The 25,015-nt window shown below is 46.4% G+C and overlaps 1 protein-coding gene across 1 annotated transcript in view; it reads left to right on the forward strand.

The window, feature by feature from the left end:
- Positions 1-25,015, forward strand: part of SUSD5 (sushi domain containing 5) — a 75,736-nt gene that overhangs the window by 16,427 nt on the left and 34,294 nt on the right. Inside the window, exon 3 of the mRNA XM_075547089.1 lies at positions 10,469-10,587. Coding sequence (XP_075403204.1) covers positions 10,469-10,587 — 119 coding nt within the window. The remainder of the gene's footprint in view (positions 1-10,468; positions 10,588-25,015) is intronic.

Raw genomic sequence — 25,015 nt, forward strand, 5'->3', positions numbered from 1 at the left:
AGGCGTGGTTTCGTTCTGTTGTGCATGGAGTCAACGTGACAGGAAGTTCTACTGAACTTGATTTGAGTGCTCCTCCACTCCGTAGGAAGATGGCATGGGAGTTTGCAATTGCAGCCGCACCAACGGGGTTTGAGACGGGTTCGAATGGACTGGATGGCACCGAGCAACAACAGCTCCCCTGGAGGGGGTACTGGATCTCCCCTCCCTTTCGATTAGGAGAGCGGGTTATTCCCTTGCCTGATGAACTACAGCAAACATGTTGCCGTGAGCGCTCGGTCAGTTGCCTACAGAACCAAATCCAGTGACACTCGTATATGTATAAGAAAGAGCTTTTAGAAACCCTGGGGGAAGGGTGACAGCGGTTGGTGTAAGATATGAAAATAATAATTTATAATCTATCCAGGGCCATGAGGCGGGGAAAGGGTGAAAAGAGGAGCTGACACCAAGGTCTCAATAGAAAATAAATGTCTAGAAAATAATGATGGCAACATATGTACATAGGTGCTTGATACAATTGACGCATGGATTGTTACAAGAGCTGTAAGCGTCCTCAATAAAGGGTTTAAAAACAAAAAAAGAATAAAGCTTTATATCAAGATATAATTATATATCAAGAAGCGGTCAAACTCAAGTCCATAAGTTTGATGCTAGTCCCTAAGTTCCTCTGCAGACTCATTGAGCTGCCTCCTGGTGATGCAGAATGGTGAACCAGGAAGCAGGAAGATCACAGGCTCTGTGATCACAGAGTGACCACATGAACGCAGAGTCATGTGGCTCTAAGGTTAGTGAACCCATGGCAGGGCGCCTATAGCTCTCAGGTCAGGTGGCCCCTCCTTGGAGGGCCACCCCAGGAGACAGGCAGAGTCCCAGCAAAGAGGAACTCGAAGTCACACACATACAGAGAGGGAGGTTCCCAGTTTCCCTGCTTATAAGAAGGACACCCCCCTCCCTGCTCCCCCCTGGGAGGTACCATTAGGCTGTGGCCTGATTGATAGGTTGGATTCCACCTCAACACTTTCATACATCTTCGAGTTGACCAAAAAATCACCTAACTACCACACCATGTGACTTGTGGGTTTAGGTCAGAAAAACCCGTGCACCATCTTCCTGATTTTCTGGGATCACTCCCTCTTGTAGCCTGGAGCTGCCATGTATGAAGTCCGACTGCCTTGAGACATTGCGCTGTGAGAACACCCGGGCGACATGAAGAAACAGCAATAGGTGCTCCTGCTGGCAGTCCAGAGGAGTCCACTTCGAGAGCAACATGTAGCGGCCAGTGATAAAAGTGGAGCCTACTGCTCCAGCTGTTGAGTTACCTTGGAGAAGTATTCCTGTCCTCTAGGAGACAAACTGGCCAGTGGTGTTGGGACCTGCTCCTCGAGGTGTCCTCAGAGAAAGATGACTGGCACACGTACAGCAAAACAGGCTCCCCAAATTCCTGGGTTCGCCATATCTCCCAAGATGTCTTTGGACAGGTGGCCATGAGAACACCCACAGCCACCTGACTTCCGTCACGAAAACGTGACACATGTGAAGCAGCCGGTGAATAACAAGAAGAAAAACTGAAGTTGCATCTAAGGCTTTCTGGTGCATCTGGAGCCGTGACCTTCTCTGCCTCATGTCCACCACGCTTCTACAGGAACAGGCTGTGCCCAGGCCAGGTGTGTTTCTATATGGTTCCGTATGGATGTTTTCATAACGTAATGTCATGTCATGTAACCAGGACACTCGGAGACTCTGAAGAGCCAGAAGAGAGCTAGGGTTAGGAGGCACTACAGGTCAAGACCGTGTCTTTGAAAAGTCCCCTTCCTCTCGATCTGCCCCACGGTGGAGCTCGACATGCGGACATGAGAAAGCAGTCATGCTTATGGGATGTGTTTCAGAATAGCGTTTTTTAAAACTAATGGATTCTTTTCCACGTTAATGTTTCTGGAACCAAGAAGTATCTGACAAGTAAAACATGTCCTACGTGTCCTGTCCCTCCCTCACTACCCCTTGTCCATCTAAGCCAGTAGTTCTCAACCTTCCTCATGCCCTGACCCTTTCATACAGTTCCTCATGTTGTGGTGACCCCCCAGCCATAACACTGTTTTCATGGCTACTTCATCACTGTCATTTTGCTACTGTTATGAATCGGGCGACTCCTGTGAAAGGGTCATTCAACCCCCCAAAGGGGTTGCAGCCCACAGGTGGGGAACCGCTGTTCTACGCATTGATTAACTATGGCATTATTTACCACGACTCCCTGGACAACATAGAAGATCTGATCTCTATCTCCAGGAATGCTTATTGACATTCACAAAAACAGAATAAGCCTAATTAATCAATTCAAATGTAGGCTGAATCTGAATGTCTTACTTGCAATGGGTGTGGATTCATAGGCAATTGGGTCTTTTAATTGCTTTTAATCTTCTGCTTATAAGAACTGTAAGAAACTTCACTTTTCCTTTCTCTGTAGGCTGCTTTCCAAGGGCAGGGCCATCGGATCATGCATGGACCATGGAGCTACGGTGTCTGAGACAGTCATATGCCTGCAAAGTGGACATGTTTCATAGTGTTCTTTATTGGGAGAATTTAGTGTAAAAAACATTCCAATTGAAAGAATTTGAGGCAGTAAAATTAATTATATCTTGTAGCTGTAGTATTTAAAAAATCATTTTATTGGGGGGCTCATACAACTCTTAACACAATCCATACATACATCAATTGTGTAAAGCACATTTCTACATTCTTCGCCCTCAACATTCTCAAAACATTTGCTCTCCATGTAAGCCCCTGGCATCAGTTCCTCATTTTCCCCCTCCCTCCCGGCTTCCCCTCCCTCATGAACCCTTGATAATTTATAAATTATTATTATGTCATATCTTACACTGTCCGACATCTCCCATCACCCACTTCTCCACTGTCTGTCCCCTAGGGAGGAGGAGGTTATATGTAGATCCTTGTAATCAGTCCCCCCTTTCTCCCTCACTTCCCTCCACCTCCTGGTATTGCCACTCTCACCACTGGTCCTGAAGGGATCATCTGTTCTTGGATTCCCTGTGTTTCCAGTTCCTATCTGTACCAGTGTACATCCTCTAGCCAGATTTGTAAGGTAGAATTGACATCATGCTAGTGGGGTGGGAGGAAGCATTTAGGAACTAGACGAAAGTTGTATGTTTCATTATTGCTACCCTGCACCCTGATTGGCTCATCTCCTCCTCACTACCCTTCTGTAAGGGGATGTCTAGTTGCCTACAGATGGGTCTTGGGTCCCCAATCTGCACTCCCTCTCATTCACAATGATTTGATTTTTTGTTCTTTGATGCCTGATACGTGATCCCTTCGACACCTTGTGATCACACAGGCTGGTGTGCTTCTTCCATGTAGGCTTTGTTGCTTCTGAGCTAGATGGCCGCTTGTGTAACTTCAAGCCTTTAAGACCCCAGACATTATATCTTTTGAAAGCCGGGCACCATCAGCTTTCCTCACCACGTTTGCTTATGCACATGTTTGTCTTCAGTGATCACAAAGTATTTCTTTCAGCCTTTGACATGAACTGAACATACTGTAAATGCCTTGGAGTGGAACTATGGTTCCCTCTGCCTTATATTTTAGATCTACCATCAGAACTAGACAGATTATGCCCCTGTATGCATATTTCCCTCATTCAGTCAAAAATCATCCTGCCAAGGAAGATAACATGCACAGACGACCTCACCATCAAACATTTAAAAAGTGGAAAAAATACCAATCTTACACACCTCCTTTTGTAAAATAGAAATTTGCTATTTGTGAAAGAAGTAGGCAGGTTTGGGATCTTTACCACATAAAGGTCAGCCTTCTGACTCTGTGGTTCCATGAACTTAGTCCTCCACCATCCCTCTTTGGATTTATCTAAATGTGGCTTAAGATGGAAGAGAAGAGGGAATAAAATCAGAAGTCTGTACAGCCAGTGACAGTAATCATGCCCACTAAATAGAATTTTCCATTTGAGGAATTGGGTACGTATCCAATGGTGGCTGTACCAGCAGTAGCGAATAGGGCATGTGTTAGCAGTCTAAGATCCAAGGCTAAGCTCTGCACTTTTTCCCCCTCAACCATTTTATGGGTACAGATGCACTTTTTACAGCTGTGTAATTCTTTCCAGGCCCCATTTACCTTAGTTTGTGCAACTGTGAAGTGGTAATAATTGAAAACAATTGAAGTGGTAATAATTGAAAACTGCCAGTGATATTGGAAGGGAGTTGCTGGGTGATGCCAAGCGTTTGGCATCAGGTGATTCAGACCCACCGGAAAGCACCTCAAACAAAAGGCCTGGTGGGAGGCAAAGGACATTGATAGAGGTCTAAATACAGGCATGTATATATATAAATATAGTTATATATAATGACAGGGCAATAGCTCTATGTACATATATTTATTTATAAAGTAATACAGCAGAAGATGGACATTGGGCCTCCACTCAAGTATTCCCTCAACACAAGAACAATTTGTTCTGCTAACATGGCACTTTGTGATGCACACCTTCCCAACACGATTGCTGAAGACAAATGGGTACATAAACAAATGTGGTAAAGAAAGCTGATGGTGCCCAGCTATCAAAAGATATAGCATCTGGGATCTTAAAAGCTTGAAGATAAACAAGTGGGCCTAGCTCAGAAGCAACAAAGCCCACATGGAAGAAGCACACCAGCCTGTGTGAACATGAGGTGTCGTTGGGACCAGGTATCAAGCATCAAAGACCCAAAACAAACAAACAAAAATCATATCAATGGGAATGAGGGGGAGGGCAAAGTGGAGACCCAAAGCCCATCAGTAGTCAATTGGACACCCCCTGTCAGAAGAGCCACAAGGAAGAGACGAGCCAGTCAGGTTGTAGTATAACACCCAATGAAACACACAACCTTCTTATAGTTCTTTAATGCTTCCTTCCCCATCACTATCACGACCCCAGTTCTTTCTCACAAATCTGGCTAGACCAGAACATGTATACTTGTATAGATAAGAGCTTTCAACACTGGGAATCCAGAACAGATAAACCCCTCAGGACTAATAGGGGGAGCTGCGATACTAAGAGGGGAAGGAAAGGGGGGGAGTCAGAGGGAACTGATCACAATAATTGACATATGCCCCCCCCATGACATATGACATACGGACAGCAGAAAAGTGGGTGAAAGGAGACAGGGGTCAGTGTAAGACATGAAGAAAAATATATATAAATTATCAAGGGGGCATGGGGGAGGGAAGGAGATGAAAAATTGAGGAGCTGATACTAAGGGCTCAAGTAGAAAGAAACCGTTTTGAAAAAGATGATGACAACATATGTACAGATGTGTTTGACACAGTGGATATGTGTATGAATTGTGATAAGAGCTGTAAGAGCCCCCAATAAAAGAAAGGCCTGGTGATCTGTTGCTGAAAGAGCCTCACTCGGGATGTGCTACGGAAGGCGGTTTTCATCTGAAATAGGTGAGGCTGCCACATATCAGAGCAACTCGATGGCAACTCGTGTGCTATAGATGGGCATAGCTGTCCTTTCGCTGTGGACAGCTTTAGCATAGAACAAAGTGGGTTTTGTTAAAGTGTGCTTTCAGGCATGAGAATGTTCACGAGGTAATACAGAATGATCAGGTCGAATGAGGGAGATGGAGGGCTGACACCACTTGGTTCCTGAGAACTTTTATAGATTCCAAAAAGCGTGGATAAAAGAAAAGTAACAATTTTGATAGCTTATGGGACTAGGAAGGCATTCGGATCTAGGTTCTATGTAGGAGGAACCTTTGGCTTTTCATTGGGACCTTGCCAGGCAGCACCCAGGAACAAGAGTAACGGGAGGAGGGCACATACGGAACCCCTGCACCCTAGCTTCATAGCCTCTGAAGGCACACACTTGGACGGAGCTGGAATTAAAGGTCCACTGTTGCCGCGGGCAGTTGTCGTAGTCATTGTCGTTAGGTGCTGTTGAGTCAGTTCTCACTCCTAGTGACCCTGCAATGTACAACAGAAGGAAACTTTGCCCACTCCCGTGCCAGCCTCAATGCTGGTATGTTTGAGCCTATCCCTGTAGTCGCTGGGTCAAGCCATCTTGTTGACGTTCTGCCTTTTTTTCCCCGCTGCCCCTCTGCTTTACCAACCTAATGCCCTTTTCCATGGACTGGTTTCTCCTGACAGAGTATGTGAGAGTATGCCCAACGTATGTGAGTCGACGTCTCACCAGCCTCCCCTCAAAGGAGCATTTGGCTGTACTTCTTTCAAGAAAGAGTTATTTGTTCTATGGGCAGTCTATGAGACTTTGAATATCCTTTGCCAGCACCATAATTCAAATTAATTGATTATTTGGTCTTCTTAATTCAGTGTCCAATTTTCATATGCGTATGAGGCGATTGAAAATACTGTGGCTTGTGCCAGGCGCCCTTTAGTCCTCAAAGTAACATCCTTGATTTTCAACACTTTAAAGAAAGCACTCTTGGGCAGCGCATTGTTTGATCTCTTGACTGCTGTTTCCATGAGCATTGATTACAGATCCAAGCAAAACGAAATCCTTGACAATTTTAGCATTTTCTTTGTTTACCATGATGTTACCAGTTGTGAGGAATTTGGCTTTATTTTATTTATTTATTTTTAATTTGGCTTTCTTTAGATTGAATTGCAATCCATACTGAAGGCTGCATATCAACCTGGGATATGCAGATGACACAACCTTTGCTTGTTGCAAGTGAGGAGGACTTGACGCACTTGCTGATTAAGATTAAGGATTGTCCCAGGTGGCTAGCATAATTAAATAAAATCCTCCCTATAAGAAGATAATACTATCCTAGGTGTCACATTTCAACCAACAATTTGGCAAACGTAGGATCTCTCACACAATATAAAATGTTATATGAAGCCATCAGGCAGCACGAATTAACATCAGAAGAAATCATACCCAATAGAAAGAGAGCCATGAAAAAAGAGCTGCTATTATTGTTAGATATACATTTTATGTTACTATTTATACCACTCAAAGATGTAAAAGATCAAAGGAATTTTGACAGAAGACTAGAAAACTGCTTACAAAATAACTAAATGGGAAATCTAGAATAGAAAATTAAAGTAACTAAAATTAAGAACTTAATGGATAAATCTAACAGCTCCCTCAAAAGGGGACCAAAGAGCGAATAGGAGAACAGGAATATTCTCCAGGGGAAGATATTTAGAATAAGGATCAAAGCAGAAGGATGAATATAGCACAGACGATCAGTCCAAAGGCAAAGAAGATGCATGTAACTGGAATGCCAACAGGTGAAGAGAGCAAAGGTAATATTTAAAGAGATAAGAGCTGAGAATGATCCATGACTGAAGAAAGCCATTGAAGCACACATTCAAGAACCCCTATGAAGTATAGGTAGGAGAAGTAAAAGTAATCCTATGTACACCATGATAAAACATCAGAGGATTAGATCTGAAGAAAAAATATTAACAGTAACAATAAGAAAGAGAGAGGGGACCTGTAGACTCTACCTACTGGTAGGTGGCTTTTTAAGGAAGTGACAGTACAGCTCGGGACCAGGGTCAGGAAGCACGGAGTAAGTAACGTCTGGTAGGCTCACCCAAAGTGGAAGCGCATCCCTACCTTCATTCAGTGCAGCGCATCCATGGGCTCAGCATCTCTCAGCCATGCATGCAAGCAAGCAAGCAGACTCTTCTCTCTGCCAGGCACACCCTCTCGTCGCCATGCAGGCCTCGTCTGAGCCCCTCCGGACCCTCTCAGGCTGGACTCCTCTGCCTCCTGTTGTCCTCTCCATTGCTGATTGACCAGTGACATGCCAGTGAAGCATTGGTTCAGCTGTCCTAGCTGCATCCCCAGCAGGACATTTCTTTTGTCACCATCAGCTTGCCGCAAGGTGCCTTCTGGGCCTCTCTCCCTCTTCCGTGTTACAGCCCTTGACGCATGGTGGTGTCCAGGCGTTTTAAGGATTTGAAGTCTTTATCTCCTTCTCCATTCTTCCCTCTTTTCCTTTCTCTTCGTGTCATCATCTTCTGTCCACCAACCCTCTGTGACGTTGCTTGCATACATGAAGGGGCTTCAGAAAGTCTGTGGGAAATGGAACCAAAAGATAGTGATTTTTCCCCCCCACAATTTTTTTTCTCTTGTATGTTTGAAATTATCTTGTATGTCCCTAAAGACTCTATGTCCCTTTCAATTTTACTCCCACCCTCCCTTTTTTTTGACAGACTAATATTTAGGCCCCATGGGTCTGGAACGTGGAGGGATTGATGTGTTCGGTAAGTCTGAGAGCCTTCACGCTTGCTCTGTTCTTTGGGTTTTTGATGACGCACATGCGCTGTGGTGGTACAGCCCATCCCAGCACGAGATCAGCAACAACAGCCCACGAACTACCCCATCCACACGGTTCTCTTCCCCCCTCCCCACCCTTCCTCCCGCTTCCCAATATCCAATCCTCCCTTCTCACTGTCGCCACCTTCACCCATGGCCTCCTTATCGTCATCAGTCTTATCGTTGGTGTAAAAAGCGCCTTTCTTTTTCTTGGTGTTTCCTTAGAATAATGGTGTTATGGAGCATTTAGCTCAGTAAGATTGACGGAATTTGCTAAGCATCAAGTTCTCTAGTGTGGTCCATGTCTTGCTGTGTTTAAGAGTGGTCATTGTTTTTTACTGATACATAATATCCCATTGTATTCCCCACACTTGTTGAAGCTCCCCCCCACGTATTAGTAAACTATTGGTCAATTTCCAGAAATGGCTCCCCACCCCCCACCAGGGTCCCAAGCTGACCAATGCCCCAATCCTCTCTTGGTAGGTCACAATCACTTCATTTGCACAGTGGATTAGAGTCACTTCATTTGCATAAATATCTTACCCAATGCTCACCAAGGGCATACAATAGATCCATCACGGGATAGGCGGTCGCCCAGGACCAAACAAAACGTAGCAGGTCATCAAGCTGTTTACAGCTTCCCCAAGAAATGTCAGTCAACTTGGAAAACAGTAACAAACCCTCTGGGGTCGAAAACCAGGGCAAAACTAATTCCCTAGGGATTAAGCGGGAGATCTCTCACACTGGTTTTCCAAAGAACCAAGGAAAAGGCCACATAAAGAAACTCTTTTTACCACGCCCCCTGCATGTGCAAACGACTATTGCCCACCCAAAGTTTTGCCGATGATCCCTCCCTCCGGCTGCACGCAGCCCCCTCTCCTGAGCATCACCAGCCTCAGCACCAGTATCCCCACTTCCTCTGAGAGGCCTTCCTTGGCTGTTCCAACAAAGTAGATCTCCCCATCCTCTGCTCCTCCATGTCACGGCCCATCATTCATTTATTTTATATATATATTTTTTTCTATTGAAATAATTTTTAAAAAATCCTCACAACATGGGATGCTTGTCTCAGCCAATTCTGAATCTCTCGTGCCCAGCATCACTCCTGCCCTCTGTACCAACTGAACAAATATGTGAAGAATGAATCATGCTGAAGGCCGGGCACCACTGCATCTTCACACCAACCCTGAGATGAAATAAGGACAAGCAGCTATGGCCGCTGACTCTTCCTTCCCTATGCAGACTTGAAACTACCTGAGAGAGAGGGTCATGGGAGGGGAGGAAGGAGAAAGGATGAGAGGCAGGAGTCAGGAGAGGATGGAAGCAGACACTTTCCGGTCCCTGGCCAAACCAGACAATTCTAGCTTGCTTTCTGTTTCAGAGACGCGTTCATGTCTGTGGAAGGCAGATCCCAGGAGGGTAGTGGGGCTGGTTGGGGTAGGGGGACATGCCCAGTTTCTCTTGCCAGGGGCAAGAACAAATAGAGTCAAGACATGAGACTGCGTGGGTTTACCCTCTGCCTGAAAACACAAAGAATTGGTAATAAATCGTCCTTTGTGCCATTAAGGAGCTTGCCCAAATCCATACAGCTGTTAAATCATACAGCCTGGATTCAGACCTGTCTCTGCTCCGTCCACCAGTCCCTAGTTTAAGATGAGGTCTCCCGAGTCTACACCCTTTAGGTGGTCTTGCCTTCGCCTCTCTATCTCCACCCAATTCCTCTCACACATAAATATAAATTCCTACACATTTCAATCTTATCTAATGTTTCTTTCTTAAGTGGTGCATGATAAGTGAATTCTAAACAACAGGTATCTGATGCGGAGACAAATTCTGGTTGAGAATGAAAATCGTTTTCACTTCAATAAAATGTGAAGGCAGAGGGCCCATCCAGATACCTTTTCCCAGGGGGCCCTTGTTCTGATGGTGGTTTCGGGGTTTCTTCTTTCTGCTCTGACTGGTTCTCGCAATCATTGCCTCTGAAACACGAACAGATAGATGTGACCTATGCCTTTCGGAATATCTTTATTTTTGAGGACAGTGTTTTCTTTCAGCCAAAGCTCAAGAGTAAGATGATTTTCTGTTGGCACAGAACTTACAGCAGAGAGGAATTGTACTCTCCCCGCCTTTCTCCCCCAAATCTAACCCCGTCGTCCTTGTCTGTTTCAGGACCATCGTGTGCACCAAGGGGTCTGGTGAGCCACCAGGCGTGAGAGCGGTCGATGTGAAGATTGAGCGCAACCCAGCTCCCGGCCAGCCATACCACGCCCTTTGCATGAAGGATGAAGGTCAGTGCCAGGCCCTTGGTCGAGACCCTGGAGGGCGTGCTCTTGGGGTTGCCGTGTCAGGTTGGAGTCTAGAACCAGACGGTGAGGTGAGGATGCGGTGACCTGTGGCTTATCAGCAAGCTTGCCAAAGAAAAGCCAACAGGGAGTGGGGGAGTGGTCAGAGAAAGAAAGGGGCCGGGTGTGATAGGCATCAATGCACCGTGTCATATAAACCCATAGGGTGGTGAGCAGTCTCACGGCAGTGTTAAGACAGGAGGAAACTGACTCCGTCACCTAAGAGGTCTTTGGAGAGAGTGTAAGGAACTCAGAGTTTTCCTCAGTAGAGCTGAGGGAGCTGGACTATTTATCCCAAACCGTCCGTCATGGTGAGAGGCTGCTTCTGAGAGTGCTATGGTTTCCAGTAGCCTGAGCACCACCTTCCAACAAAGAGGCACAGATCTCAACCTGGAGCCCCACGCCTGGGAACGGTAGAGCCAGACCAGGATTTCAGGCAGGACCCTGGCAGCATCTGCTACAGTGGCCGATGCTCACAGCGGGCCTGCGGTTTCTCTTCATAATGTATATCACTCTAAAAAGAAAAGAAAAAAATATTCTCTATTCCCCAAATGGAAATTTGGAAAAGTTAAGCGATTTCTCCTAGGAAGGAGAAACTCCGCTTCCTTCCGGGAAGTCAGCTGCCTGGATAGGAGCCTTTCAAAAGCCAGCTGAGTCCTGGAGGTCCAGATCAAAACCAGGATGAGCTACCAGCTCAGCCCCAGAACAGAACAGAAAACTACAAATGCTGAAGAGGGTGTGGGGGGACTGGAGCCCTCAGATGCTGCTGGTGGGCTCTGAAACCGTACAGCCACTGTGGAGAGCCCCCGGTGCTCCCGCAAAACACCGGGACTGGAAAGACCACAGGACCCAGCAATCCCGCTAAAGCAGCAGGGATCTTAACAAAAACAGCTATAAGTGCACCCGCGTTCATCGCAGTGCTGGTCACACGAGCAAACAGATAGAAGCAGCCCAAGTGCCCCTCAGTGGAAGACTGCGTAGACTCAGGTCCATCTACATACACTGGGATACTGCGCAACATTAAAGCTTAATGATGAATCAAGGGAGACGCCGGACAGTGTAAGGCATGACAATATACTAATAATTTATACATTATCAAGGGTTCTTGAGGGAAGGGGTCAGGGAGGGAGAAGAAAAATGAGCTGATACCAGGGGCTCAAATAGAAAGCCAATGTTTTGAGAATGATGAGGGCAACACATGTACAAAGGTACTTGACACAGTGGATATTATGTATGGATTGTGATAAGAGTTGTATGATCCCCCAATAAAATGATTTTTTTAAAGCCCTTAATGATGAATCTATGAAACACCTCTTGACATGGATGAACCTAGAGGACATTATACTGAGTGAGATTAATCCAAAAATGAACAGAAACATAATGTATGGGGCTGGGTTTTTGTTTTTAAGAAAGAAATGCTAAAAGAAACATTTTGATTGCTATCAGAGGCTGGAGGTTGAAAAGAAGTTCTGGTGAAAGTACAGGTTAGAAGAGAGACTGATACCGAAATAGATGAAATCATCAATAGGATTAACTTATGCCGGGGGGGGGGGGGATGATCAAGAATATTCTCTAACATAAAATGACAATGATGTCTCTAAGGTGAACCAGAGACATATAAACCATAGGTGCACGAATGGATTTTGAGATTTCACTTAACTCTAGCCTCAATCTAAGAAGAGTTAGTTCTTATGACGTGGCTCTGCTTGGTGCTTGTCCTCATGAAGAGGTCACAGAAGAGATGGGGGTTATAGCACGGCGTGGTTCAGAAGTTAGATGGTGCCTGGCTGCCAGAAAGAGTCGTGTCTGGGGTCTTGAAGGCATGCCTTCCAACAAGTAGCCATCTAAGTGAGGCATCAGCTAAGTCCACACGGAAGACGCACACCAGTCTGTGTGATCCAAGGATTGTAAATAGCAATCCAAGTCTAGAGGGAGGCATGGTATCCAGAGTGTACATTGTGAACACCTGGTTTGCAGAAGGCTGTGTATAACACTGCAAGCCCAGAGTTCATGTGCAGGGTCCACAGGTGGCTGAAGCCTCTGTTGACTCTCCTCTGGTCGAGGTCGAGGGATGTGAATAGTGTCGTTATCAGACAGAGAGCATGGAAAGTCCACTGTAGCCAGTGCAGGTTACAATGTAATAGCTCATCGTTTGATTTTCCTTCTGATGCATTTAAAGATGTTTCTGTTAAAAAACAAAGTGGATGGGAAGTACACGTGGATTAAGCCTCAGGTGCGTTCCTTCTGACCACACCTCAGGGATGTGGCTAGCCTTGCTTGGGTGCAGAGCGCATTGGAAAGTGGATGATGGCGGACGTGCTCAGGTTGAAATGGAACGCCTTATCCTTTGATCTTCCTGCTTATGCATGCTGAATTTGATTTCGTTTCTAAATTTCTCTGCTTTGGTTTTGATTGGGGTTTTTCTCTGCGTTACTTTGTGAGTGTTGTTAGTTTTTCTTTCGTTTCGAATGTTTTCCTGTCTATGAACTCCAGGTAAGTCTATAGCGAGAGCAACTGGATTGATGGCTCCCTGAGGGAAGCGGAGGTTGAGGCGCAGTGGGGAGCTAATGGCAATGAGGACAAGAGTGAAGACCATCTTTTAAAATGGTCTGTGGTGGTGATGGCACCATGACTCTCCTTAACATGACTGAACGATAGAATTGCAAGAAGCTCTGGTGCCGTAGCGGTGATGAGCTGGGCCGCTAACCCAGAGGTCTGTAGTTCAAAACCACCATCCACGCTGAGGGAGAAAGACAGGCTTTCTAGTCCCATCAAGAGTTGCAGGCCTGGAAGCTCCCAGGGGCAGCCCTACCCTGTCCTCTAGGGTCCCTGTGAGTCGGCATTGAAACAAGGCAGGGAGTTTGGTCTTAGGTTATTTAATTGTATCATCTGTGAATTTTATGACAGTAACTGTTTCAAGAAAAATAAAAATGAGACCTTCAGCAGAACCAAGGAAAGGCTTTCACACTAAGAGAAGCAGATTTTGATGGTGGTCAGAGGTGGGAGGAGAAGGCAAGGAAGGGGAAAACACAGGTGAGAAGATGGCTAGGTGTTGGTTGGGTGAAGGAGAAGAGGCTACCATCAAGACGGGGAGGGTAGAGGGTGGGAGGGGGCGGCATGTGATGAAACTGGGCACGACAGTGGGAGGGCTGATGAGTCATTGACCATCTAACTGATTATCTATTCTGTACACTGTTACCTCATTCACAATGAAAGATTTTCTGACAATCAGCTGAGTAGTGATGAGAAACCCATAACGAAGTCTCCCGGGCAGCACGTCTTGTGCACTGAAGCCAGTATGCCTTCATGATCGGGCCCAATGCTGGTGAAGGGGGATTTCCACACAAATGAGGAAAAAGCCAGCTGCCAGCTCCTCCGTCATAGAAACCAGCACAGGTCTTACTTGGCAGCACATTGGACCCACCTGGGGAGTTTTGAAAAACGCGGAGGCCTGGGTCTCCTCTCTTGAGGTTCTGATTTAACCTGTCTGGGCATGGAAGCTTCATGTTCTTAATGGGCCGCCCAGGTTGAAAACAGTTCCTGTGATTCAGGGTTCCACAGCGTCACTGGGGATGAGAACACCACGTGAACTTGTCGAAAATAGAGATCCTTAGGCTGCCCTGAAGAGCGCCATTGTAACCTCCGCGGACCTGAAGATGCTTGTTAGTGGGAGTCCTCTCCTCTGTGACAGGGGGTCCCTGCGGGGAGGGCTTCTCTCTCTGCTGCTTTCTATGGGACAGTGTGTTGGGGAGCCTCCGACATCATCTCTCTGTTCAGATAACTGAGAGGTGTGGCTTTGATTTGGAAAGATTCAGAAAGAAGAATCCCTCCCTTGAGTGTGTGTGTGTGTGTGTGTGTGTGTGTTTTAACCAAAAGTAAATTCATGTTTGAATCCCAAACATGGCCAGAGGTTCGAATTGCAGGGGGGAGACAGGACAGAGTCAAAAGAAAAACACATGCCTCTCTCCGGTCATCTCACATGAATATAAAGGGCTAGGTCTTATCGCTTTGCCTAGAGATCAAGTGTTATTAGTTAGCTTTTTCTGTAGAACAAACCACCCCCAATACAGTGGCTTCAAACAGCAATGGTATAGTTAGCCCACAATGTGTGTGGCAGTCAGTTATGCTGTGCTGAGGTGGGCAGTTGTTCTGGTCTCAGCTAAGTTCATAAGTCAGCAGCCCGGTCATCCAGCCCGCCAGTGCAGGCTTTCCACATAAGAGAGTTTCCAACAGGCTGTTGGTGTGCAAGTGTATCCTCTTGTCCACAGTTTTAGGACACGAAGCCGAAGGTTGGGAACATCCATTCATGCCCTAGAGAACCCAGGGCCAAAGCCAATGATTAACAGCACAATAGTTTGCGAGAGTTGATTTTGAGTCCTGATGATGACAGGTGACTGAGAGTAAAACTCTAGCACCTCTGGGTGGATTGGAACTAATTGCACCTTTTGGTTGGCAGGTGAGCGCTCAACCACTGTGCCACCAGGATCCCTAAAGCCACAATAGTTACTGCAAAGTTTGAGCTAAAGAGTCCTTTAGAAAACACACACCCACAAGTTCAGTGTGAGAAAGAACCATCTGACGACATAAGTGGCCCGTACTCTTAAAAACGTCAAGGATCAGACAAACAAAGACGGGCCAAGGCTCTAGACCGAAGTAAACGAAAAACTCTCGACATTAAAATGCAGTTTGTGATCCTGGACGTATCCCGGACCAATCAAAACAGCTATCAATGACCTAATTTGGAAAATGGATGAAATTTGATCACACATTACGTAATAGCGTTGTATCAATGTTTCAATTACCTGATCGTATTAATGGCACTGAAGTTCTGCAAGGAAATGTTCATATTTGCAGAAATGCACACTGAGGAGATTTAGGGTCAAAGGAACGTCATTGCCTACAACTTACTTTCAAACGGTTCAGGGGAAACAACCCCACAGACAGATGCATTCACCTGTGTACATCTATATGTGTACGCATGTAGCCATATGTCTATGATATGGCTTCAAAAGGTTTGTGAAATGAAAATTCAACGATACTTGACGCTTTCCATGAACTTGTGGAAGCCACTGTGTACATCATGCCGGTATAGGATGTGCAGCTATATAATGCATATCTTTAGAAAGAGGGGGCACGGTGGCACAGCAGGTTAAACATGAGGCTGACAAGCTCAGTGAATTGAATCGCCAGCTGTGCCGTGAGAGAAAGCAGGTGAAGCAATGTCCTCCATAAAGATCTCCTTCTCGTTCGTTCTTTTTCTGGTGAATTGGGTGAAGGTTGACAGAGTAAATCAAGAAGCAACTTTTCAGCCAGCAATTCCTCCACCCTTCCTCGGTGGGTTAGGCTGAGCTTTCTGGAGAAACCAACCCAGTGACCTTTGGGGAGGCCCAGGAGACCAGGCTCCTTGGGGTTCTGGGTGAATGTTGGTGAGGTCTGGTTCAGCACACACACCCCCACCCCACCCCACCCCAACTACACTATTGTCTTCAAAGGCTGTCTGTGGACCCTGCTTCATGGCACTTGGCTCACACATCTGCCTCCCTCTGTCCCGCCAGGGTGAAGGGAGAATGCTAACTCCCGAAACGCCAGCCATGTGCCTCTGAAGAGCCCAGATGGGAAACAGGCAGCTTCTCCCCGTGTTTCTTTGTAAAATAAAGTTCATCCTGAATATAGACTTTCCTCATTTTCCTTCCAGTATTTTTGTTTCACTGACAGTGAATTTCCAGCCCTGTGGTGATTTCACTTAAACTAATAAGTGAAGTTATTTTTAACCAACAGGATGCTGATGAAATATGCCGCCCCCATTGGGCTCTCTGACTTTGCTTCTCTTGGCAGCTGCTCTGTGGGGTTCGTGGCTTGGGGGCTTGAAAGCTTGAAGTCTCCTGACAGTTCTATCCGCAAGGCTTCACTCTGTACGCTTCTATTTCTCCCCTTTTAAGGCAGGAGAGGAGCTAACCGGTAGGTCGGCGGCCGCTGCAGTCTGCGGCGGTGAAGTTTGACAGCCGTGGAAACCTCCTGGGGGCAGTTCTACTCTGTTCTGTAGAGTCGAAGTTCGAACCCACCAGTCCTTCTCAGCACAGAGCAAGGCTTTCTGCGCCCGTCAATATTTACAGTCTAGGAACCCCAGAGAGCAGCCCTACCCCCACCTGTGGTAATCCACTCGATGACCGTGTTGCATTGCGTCGTGGTCCTGCCGTGTTGGGCTGCGATCTTCAAGGTCCGCAGTTGAAAACCACTAGCCGTTCTGCAGGAGGAAGACGGACTTTCTACTCCTGTAAAGAGTCACAGTCTTCGAAACCCACAGGGTTGCTATGAGTCAAAATCAGCTCGAAGGCTGTGAAGTTTGTTTGTGGTTTGTGGGATATTTTTGAGCGAGTCATTAACTCAGCGACAGTTGGTTTGGGTCTAAGACAGGGCTGGCCTCGCCTTCCTTCCGGGCTGGCCTCTTTGATGACTCTACTCCTCTAGCATTCAATCAAATCAGGAAGAACTGCACAATCATTACCACGACCGATTTTAGAACATTCCCTCCCTCCCCCCATGGTTAAACCGCCTTTAAAATGAGCTGTGTAATCACCGTCCGTTCCAGTGCTCCCCACCCCACCTCACCCCCGTTCCCTGGGATTCTTTCATCACATTCTCACAAACAGATGCACTTACTCCTTTCCTTCCTCCCATCATGAAGAAAGCCAGGGGCCAGCCTGCCTTCAAGTGTCACTAGGAATTTTCGAAAACGGCCAATCCCCAGGTCTGCCTGGAGGAGACCTCACCATGGCTGTGGGGAGTGCCCCATGAGGCGCTGAGGATGGGACCACATCACTGCACGCCTGTGAACGGGCGGTAGAAGGGACTTAGTTCAGGGTCTCCGCGGGAGGTACCGCTGGCCTGGCTTTGACTGTGTTTCACATCTGTGCTCCTCCAGATCGTGCAGGGTCCTGTGCTCAGGTTGGCGGGGGCTCCAGAAGCGGCCTGGTTTTTGTAGATGTCAGGAGTCCCTGAGTGGTGCTGGGGTTTGACTGCTGGCACAAACGTCGGTGGTTCAAATCCACCCAGCGATGCCTCAGAAGGCAGATCTATCTAAGGAGCTGCTTTCAACAGGTCCCAGCCTGGAAAACCCTAACAAGCAGTTCTACTGTGCACACAGGGGTATCGGGATGGACTTAGCAGCAACTAACAGTGGTAATGTGTCTGTGTGTCTGTGTAATGTAGGTATATCTCTGTTCATAAATGTATGTGTGTATATATGTGTGTGCACACATGCATCTACGGAGGGGCTTCCAAAAGTTTGTGGGGAAATTATGTTACTGTTTAATTCCATTTTTCTACACACATTTTAAAGCTGCCTCTATGTGTGTGTGTGTGTGTGTGTGTGAACCCATGTCTATAATATGAAGGAGAGGGTGATTAGAGAGGTGTCTTGACCTGTGGTATTTGAGGTGGAACTTGAAGGATTTTGTTTCATGAGGAGAGAGAAGGGGGCGAGGAATCCCGGGCAGAGAGAACAGCTGGCGGATGGGGCAGACGTCCAAAACTTGTCTGCTTCTGGAAGACTGGCTGTGGGCAAGCCATTGTCCTACTACTTCGGGGGAGTAAGTTGGTTCTCAACATCCCTGTGGGCTGGAGGAGCTGCTGGGCAGGTCTGAGGTAGCTGCTGAGGAAGACCAAATGAACTCCAGTCCCAGAGAGAAGTGGTGCCCACGCCCCGCCACCCACACACCCAGGTCTAGACGGCGCCTGATCTTACTTTCCCAGGCTTGAGGTCTTTCGCTCCAAAAACCGTGGGCTAGACCAGGCCTGACACAAACAACCAGCTCCTGGGACCGCCAGACATCTGGGCAGCCAGAGAAATATGCTAGTGGGTCCTCGGGCCCCGGAAGCAGAGATGGCGAGGACATCCTGTGGGCACCAACACGGAGTGCAGACCTGCTGCTCGGAGGAGCTGGGGCCGCTCTGTGCTCCTCGCCATGTCCAGAGAGTCGTGGTTTGGTTCTGGCATGTGGCAAATCGGAGAAGGAATCCAAATGCCTCACGCACACACACACACACACACACACACACACACACACACACACACACACACATGCTGGGGGCAGGGATGGGCGACTTTGTCCTCCAGGCCCTGCTGCCTTGCTGGGGCGCACTGGCCTCTCAGTTGAAACCTTGAAGTCTTTCCCCCCACCTTCCACAACCTGTGAGACTAAGGCTTGTTTACCGAGTGAGTCTATTATTAACCTTCCCCAGAAGTGTCCTTAACGTGGCTCGGCATCCTGGACAAAACAGAGAAGGTACAGCGCTCCAGTGAGAGAAAAGACTACACCACCGTTTATTTAGCGGCCACCAGCTCCTTTCCTGACATTTCTCCTCCAAATCCCCACAGCGACCCCACAGACTCAGGATGTTTCCAGAGGGAGCTCGAGGCCATATTTGGCAGGTGATTAGACGGGGGCTCTTTCAGACCCCCAAGTCCGGGGGTGCTGTCACACAGCATCCCAGGGGAAACATCCGTGGGTCAGCAGTTCTCTGGACATGCAGTCGGGCCCGCTGTAAAGCGTGGCTATAGGTTCTTTGACCTTCGAGTCTCATCTGTGGTCGGTAAAGAAGAGCAGGGGAAACGGGGGCATGGGGAGGAGCCTGAGTAGTGGCAGGTGGCTTGGTGAAGGCCAGTCTCGGGGACACTCTCCCTTTGAGAGCCCAGGATCAACGCCCCCAGGGTTTCTGACTCATGCATATTCAGATACAGACCTACCTCCTCTTTGCTCCCTGGGCACCTCCCTGTGTCCATCAAGGCCTGGCCTATCTCAGTTTGTCTAGTAGTAAGGTCACGTCACGCCTGTCTTCCCAGACATGGGCTCTCCGGCCCACGGAGTCCCCTCTCCTACTTCAACTGTTCGGCACCCCATCAACTTAGCAGCCCACATTTGGGCTCTTCCTTCGAATCATTTCTTGCAGGAGGGCTCCCTCAGGCACTCTTCTCTGTCAGTGGAGGCTGAGGGTTACCTATGCGAAGACAAAGCTATTCTTCCCGTGAACAATGGTGAAGGAAGGAACTCATCCATGACATCAGACCTTGGAAGACCTGGTGTAGTGCAGCTGAGGCACTTCAGACCACATCTCCCATCACACCGCAGAATCTCAGCTCCGGGACAATTCCTTCCATAGGAGGGGTTCCAGCAACACTGGACAGATCGCTGGACGAGTAATGACAGGGGAATCCTGAGAATGGGGCAGCTCTAATGTATTCTCAGGGCCTGTTTGAGAAGGACCATGACACCCACTGCCATCCAGTGGGATGTGACTCACTGAGATGCTCCAGGACACAGTAGAACGGCTCTACCGGATTTCAGAGGCTGAAAATACTGATTGAAGCAGACTGCTTCATCCTTTCTCCTGACTTCTGATTAGCAGCCCAAGGCTTACCTGCAGTGCCACCAGGGCACCAGCAGAGTTAACTTAAACCCCATATTGATCTTCCTCAGAGACCACAAACCAATTACCAGCCTTAGAGTGCATCTTGAACTCAGCTAAGGGTTAGAGAAGAGTCTGGTGTTAATGGAGAGTGGAATGTCGACAGGAGACAGGGTGCGTAGCTGGAGGTCCTGATAAGGGCAGATCAGAGCTATCTCCTACATTTAGCTGTTCATGGGCTCTTCTTTGGACTGTAAGAAGGACTGGTTTGGGGACCAGGTTGTTATATTTCCTTTTGATAATGAATTTATTTCATACCATGATATTTTTTATTAATCATTTTATAGGGAGTTTGTACAGATAGCGTAACTATTCATAATTCAATTAGGTCGAGCATAATTGTACAGTGACTATCACAATTTCCAAACATTTTCATCCTTCTTGAACTCCTTGATATCAGCTCCCCTTTATCCCCTCTTTCCCCACCTTACCCTCAGGAGTCCTTATTGTTATTAATATATTATTGTTGTTGTTGCCATATCTTACCCCATCCAGTAAATCCATTCGCTTACAATTCTGTTGTTTGCTCCCCTCGAGTGGGGTTATAGAATCATCCTTGCTATCAGCTCCCCCTGCCCCCTTCTCTTCCCGTAGCTCAGGGAGATATTACTCCCTTCACTGTTTTCAAAGGGTTATCTATCTTGGCTTCCATGCATCGAACTATCTTAATTATACAAAAGAGCCTACACAGGTCAAACAAGATTAACGAGATAAAACCAAAACCATAATAGTGAGGGGGGAGGAATATTAAAGCACTAGAGGACAGTTAGTGTTTCATCGGTGCTATACCGCTCCCTGGATTTATCAACCCTTTGGGGTGGTCCTTCCGGGAGGGACCATCATTTTAAGAGGGAGAAAGAGAGGAATGAAGAAAGTCACTAGAAAAAAGGCAATGAGAGTAATGATTTAGAAAATCTTCCAAGACATCTTGTGCAAATCTCTGAGTATGTATGAGAGGTCTCCAAAGAGTTTGTGCAAAGATGGAATAAAAAGATCCTGGGAAATTTTCCATGGACTTTTTGAAGGTCATGATCAGTTGTTCTTGGGTGCTGGAGTTTGTCCTACTCACAGCCACCCTGTGCTCAGCAGCAGGAAGCAGCACCCAGTCCTGTGCCATCCTCTCCGTTGCTCGGTGTGAGCCCATTGCTGCCACCACTGTCAGTCTGTCTCATTGAGGATCTCCATCTTTCTCACTGACCTTCCACTTCACTGAGCATGACGTCCATCTCCAGAGGATGATCTCTCCTGATGACACGGTCATGTGGAGTGCGATCTAAGTTATGCCTTTGATTTTTCTTGATTGATTGATTGATCATTTTATTGGGGGCTTATACAGATAGTATAACAACTAAATCCATTACATCAAGCGAACGTGTATAGATGCTGCCACCACCATTCTCAAAACATTTTCTTTCTATGAGTTATGTCTTTTAAAAATTAATTTTCATGTGTCTCTGTATGCCCATGAAAGGCCCTTCGCACTAAGCGGCACATCTGAAGGAGACACCCCTGCAGAGGAAGCAGGGTGAGGACTGAAGGGAGACGTGTGCATAGCTCATGCTCTGTACTGTGTGTGCATTGAATCTCTATATTGCACATGCATTCTTCCATTTCTTATGTAACTTAAAAATATCTCCCTTTAAAACAGACTAAATATCCTTTGATTCTATTTTAAAATACCCTTTAGATAGAATTAAATTTTCATTCTCCCTGTGTGTTTACCCTCTGAGCCATTCCCAGCCCCCCTCTGCCCCCCCCCATGGAATAACTTTAGAAAGGCCTTTATTTGCTTTAAAAAAAATCATTTTATGGGGGGCTTGTACAACTCTTATCATAATACATACATACATACATACATACATCGTGCCAAGCACACTTGTACATTTGCTGCCATCATCATTCTCAAAACATTTGCTTTCTACTTGAGCCCTTGGTATCAGCTCCTCATTTTTCTCCCCTCCCTCCCCAACCTTCCTCCCTCATGAACCCTTGATAATTTATTATTATTTTTTCGTGTCTTACACTGTCCAACGTCTCCCTTCACCCACTTTTCTGTTGTCTGTCCCCCAGGGAGGAGGTTATATGTAGATCAGTCCCCCCTCCTTTCCCCCAGTTCCCCTTACCCTCCCAGTATCGCTACTCTCATTATTGGTCCTGATGTGTTTATCTGTCCTGGATTCCCTGTGTTTCCAGCTCTTATCTGTGCCAGTGTACATGTTCTGGTCTAGCTGTATTTGTAAGGTAGAACTGAGATAATGACACCGGGGGGGGGCGGGGGGGCGCATTAAAGAACTAGAGGAAAGTCGTATGTTTCATCGGTGCTATCTGGGCATTCTGTAGGCCAGAGTTTGTGCCTAGAACGGTGCTTTCATCAATACTTTGGGCTTCCCTATGCAGCCAGTGTCTGGTAACTCCAGTGCTCCTGGAAGCCTCCAGTTCTCCTTCCCATCCCGGTTAAGTCCGTCATATGCACTAGCCCACATCTCTCGTGGATTCTGTACTTCTTCAGTTTGCTATAAGCGTTCTGGGATGGTGCAAATAGTTCAGCACTCAACTAACCATTCACTAAACTAATGGAGAGGTTGGTGGAGACTCACCCAGAGGCATTCTGGGAGAAAAGCTTGTCAGCAGCTTTTGCAAGGTCTTCAAAATCCTAAGGAGCACAGTTGTTCTCTGACACACTGGGAACTCCATTGGGAACCCCATGAGTTAGATTCAGCTCCATTAGACCTGGTTTGGCTTTTACTTTGGCTATGGTGCAATGAAAGAGGAAGAATCTAGTAAGCAAAGCTATGGATAAAGGGACAAACACAGGAGTTTGCATATGTAAATACATTAATTCGTAAAAATAGAGGTATTGGCATATGTGCATATATTTATATGGAAAAACATTGAGGTAGTGGATGGATTTGGGGCCTCTGCTCAAGCCCAGCCTCAACACAAGAACACTTTGTTCTAACAACCTGGAATTCTGTGATGCACACCCTCTGGCACCATTGTTGAAGACAAAATGGGTGCACAAGTAAATGTAGTGAAGAAAACTGGCTATCAAAAGATATAGCACCTGGGTCTTAAAGGCTTGAAGGTAAACAAGCGATCATCTAGCAGAGAAGCAACAAGCCCACATGGAAGAAGCACACCAGCCTGTGCTGGTCATGAGCTGTTGACAGGATCTGGTAACAGGCATCAGAAGACCCCAAACAAACAAAAACATATTGTTGAGAATGAGAGGGTTTGGAGCAGAGACCCCAAACCCTTCTATAGACAATAGGACATCCCCTCATAGAAGGGTAATAAGGAAGGAAGGAGTCAACCAGGGCACAGTACAGCAACGATGAAACACAATATTCCTCTGGTTCCTTGAGGTTTCCTCACCCCCCACTATCATGACCCCAGTCTTGCCTTTCGCTGCAGGCAAGACCAGAGCATGTACACAGGTACAGATGGGAGCTCATGACACATGGAATCCAGGTCAGATAAACCCCTCCGGACACCAGGAGGGTAGCAGGAAGGGGGGAGAGAAGGGAAGAAAGGGGGAACCAATCATAATGATTGATACATAGGGAGATAGTGGTCAGTGTAAGATATGAAAACTAAAGTACATATAACCTCCTCCCTGGGGGACGGACAACAGAAAAGCGGTGAAGGGAGATGTCAGACAGGTCAAGATATGACAAAATCATAATTTATAAATTATCAAGGGTTCATGAGGGAGGGGGAAAATGAGGAGCTGATGCCAAGGGCTTAAGTGGAGAGCAAATGTTTTGAGAATGATGAGGGCAATAAATGTACAAAAGTGCTTTACACAATAGATGTATTTATGTATTGTGATAAGAGTTGTATGAGCCCCCAATAAAATTATTTTAAAAGGAAAAAAAATTCTCATAGGTTCCCAAAGTTAATCTGCCCACTGTTCCCTTTCCAAACAATAAATTACTCAGTGCCCCAATTGCAACAACAACAAAAAAGAAAATTAAAATAATTTATAATTTATCAAGGTGTCACGAGGGTGGGAGAGGAGGTGGGAGGGAATAAAGAGGAGCTGATACCAAGGGCTCAGAGAGAAAGTAAAGGTTCAGAAAATAATGATGGCAACATATGTACAAATATGCTTGATACAATTGATGTTAGGATTGTTGTAAGAGCTGTAAGAGCCCCCAATAAAATGATCTCAAAAACAAGATTCTATGTGCAAAATATGGAATGATGCAGGAAGCATCCAAAAAGATGGAAAGAATACACAGAGTCATTGTACCAAAAAGAACTAGTCAGCATTCCATCGATGATTTCAGGAGGCAGCATATGAGCAAGAGCCAATGGTGCTGAAGGAAGAAGTTCAAGCTGCATTGAAAACATTAGCCAAAAACAAGGCTCCATAAATGAATGGAATACCAATTGAAATATTTCAACTAGCTGAGGAAGTACTGGAAGAACTTACTCATCTGTGCCAGGAAATTTGAAAGACAGCTATTTGGCCAGCTGACTGGAAGAGATCCATATTTGTATCCTTGCCAAAGACAGGTGACCCAACAGAATGCTCATATCTTAGAAAAATATAATTGATTTCACATGCAAGTAAAATTTTGTTGAAGATCATCCAACAATGGTTGCAGCAGTACATTGACAGGGAACTGCCAAAGCTTCAGGCCAGATTCAGAAGAGGATGCAGAACAAGGGATAGCATTGCTGATGTCAGATGGATCGTGGCTGAATGCAGAGAATACCAGAAACATCTTTACCTGTGTTTTCTTGACTGTGTCAAGACATTTGATTGTGGATCATAAACTATGGATAGCCTTGAAGCATGAGAATTACAAAAAACTTCATTGTGCTCATGAGGAACTTGTATATGAATGAAAAGGCCGTAGTGCGACCAGAACAAGGGAATACTAAATGGTTGAATATCAGG

This window comes from Tenrec ecaudatus, chromosome 4, assembly GCF_050624435.1.
Source record: "Tenrec ecaudatus isolate mTenEca1 chromosome 4, mTenEca1.hap1, whole genome shotgun sequence".
NCBI lineage: Eukaryota > Metazoa > Chordata > Mammalia > Afrosoricida > Tenrecidae > Tenrec > Tenrec ecaudatus.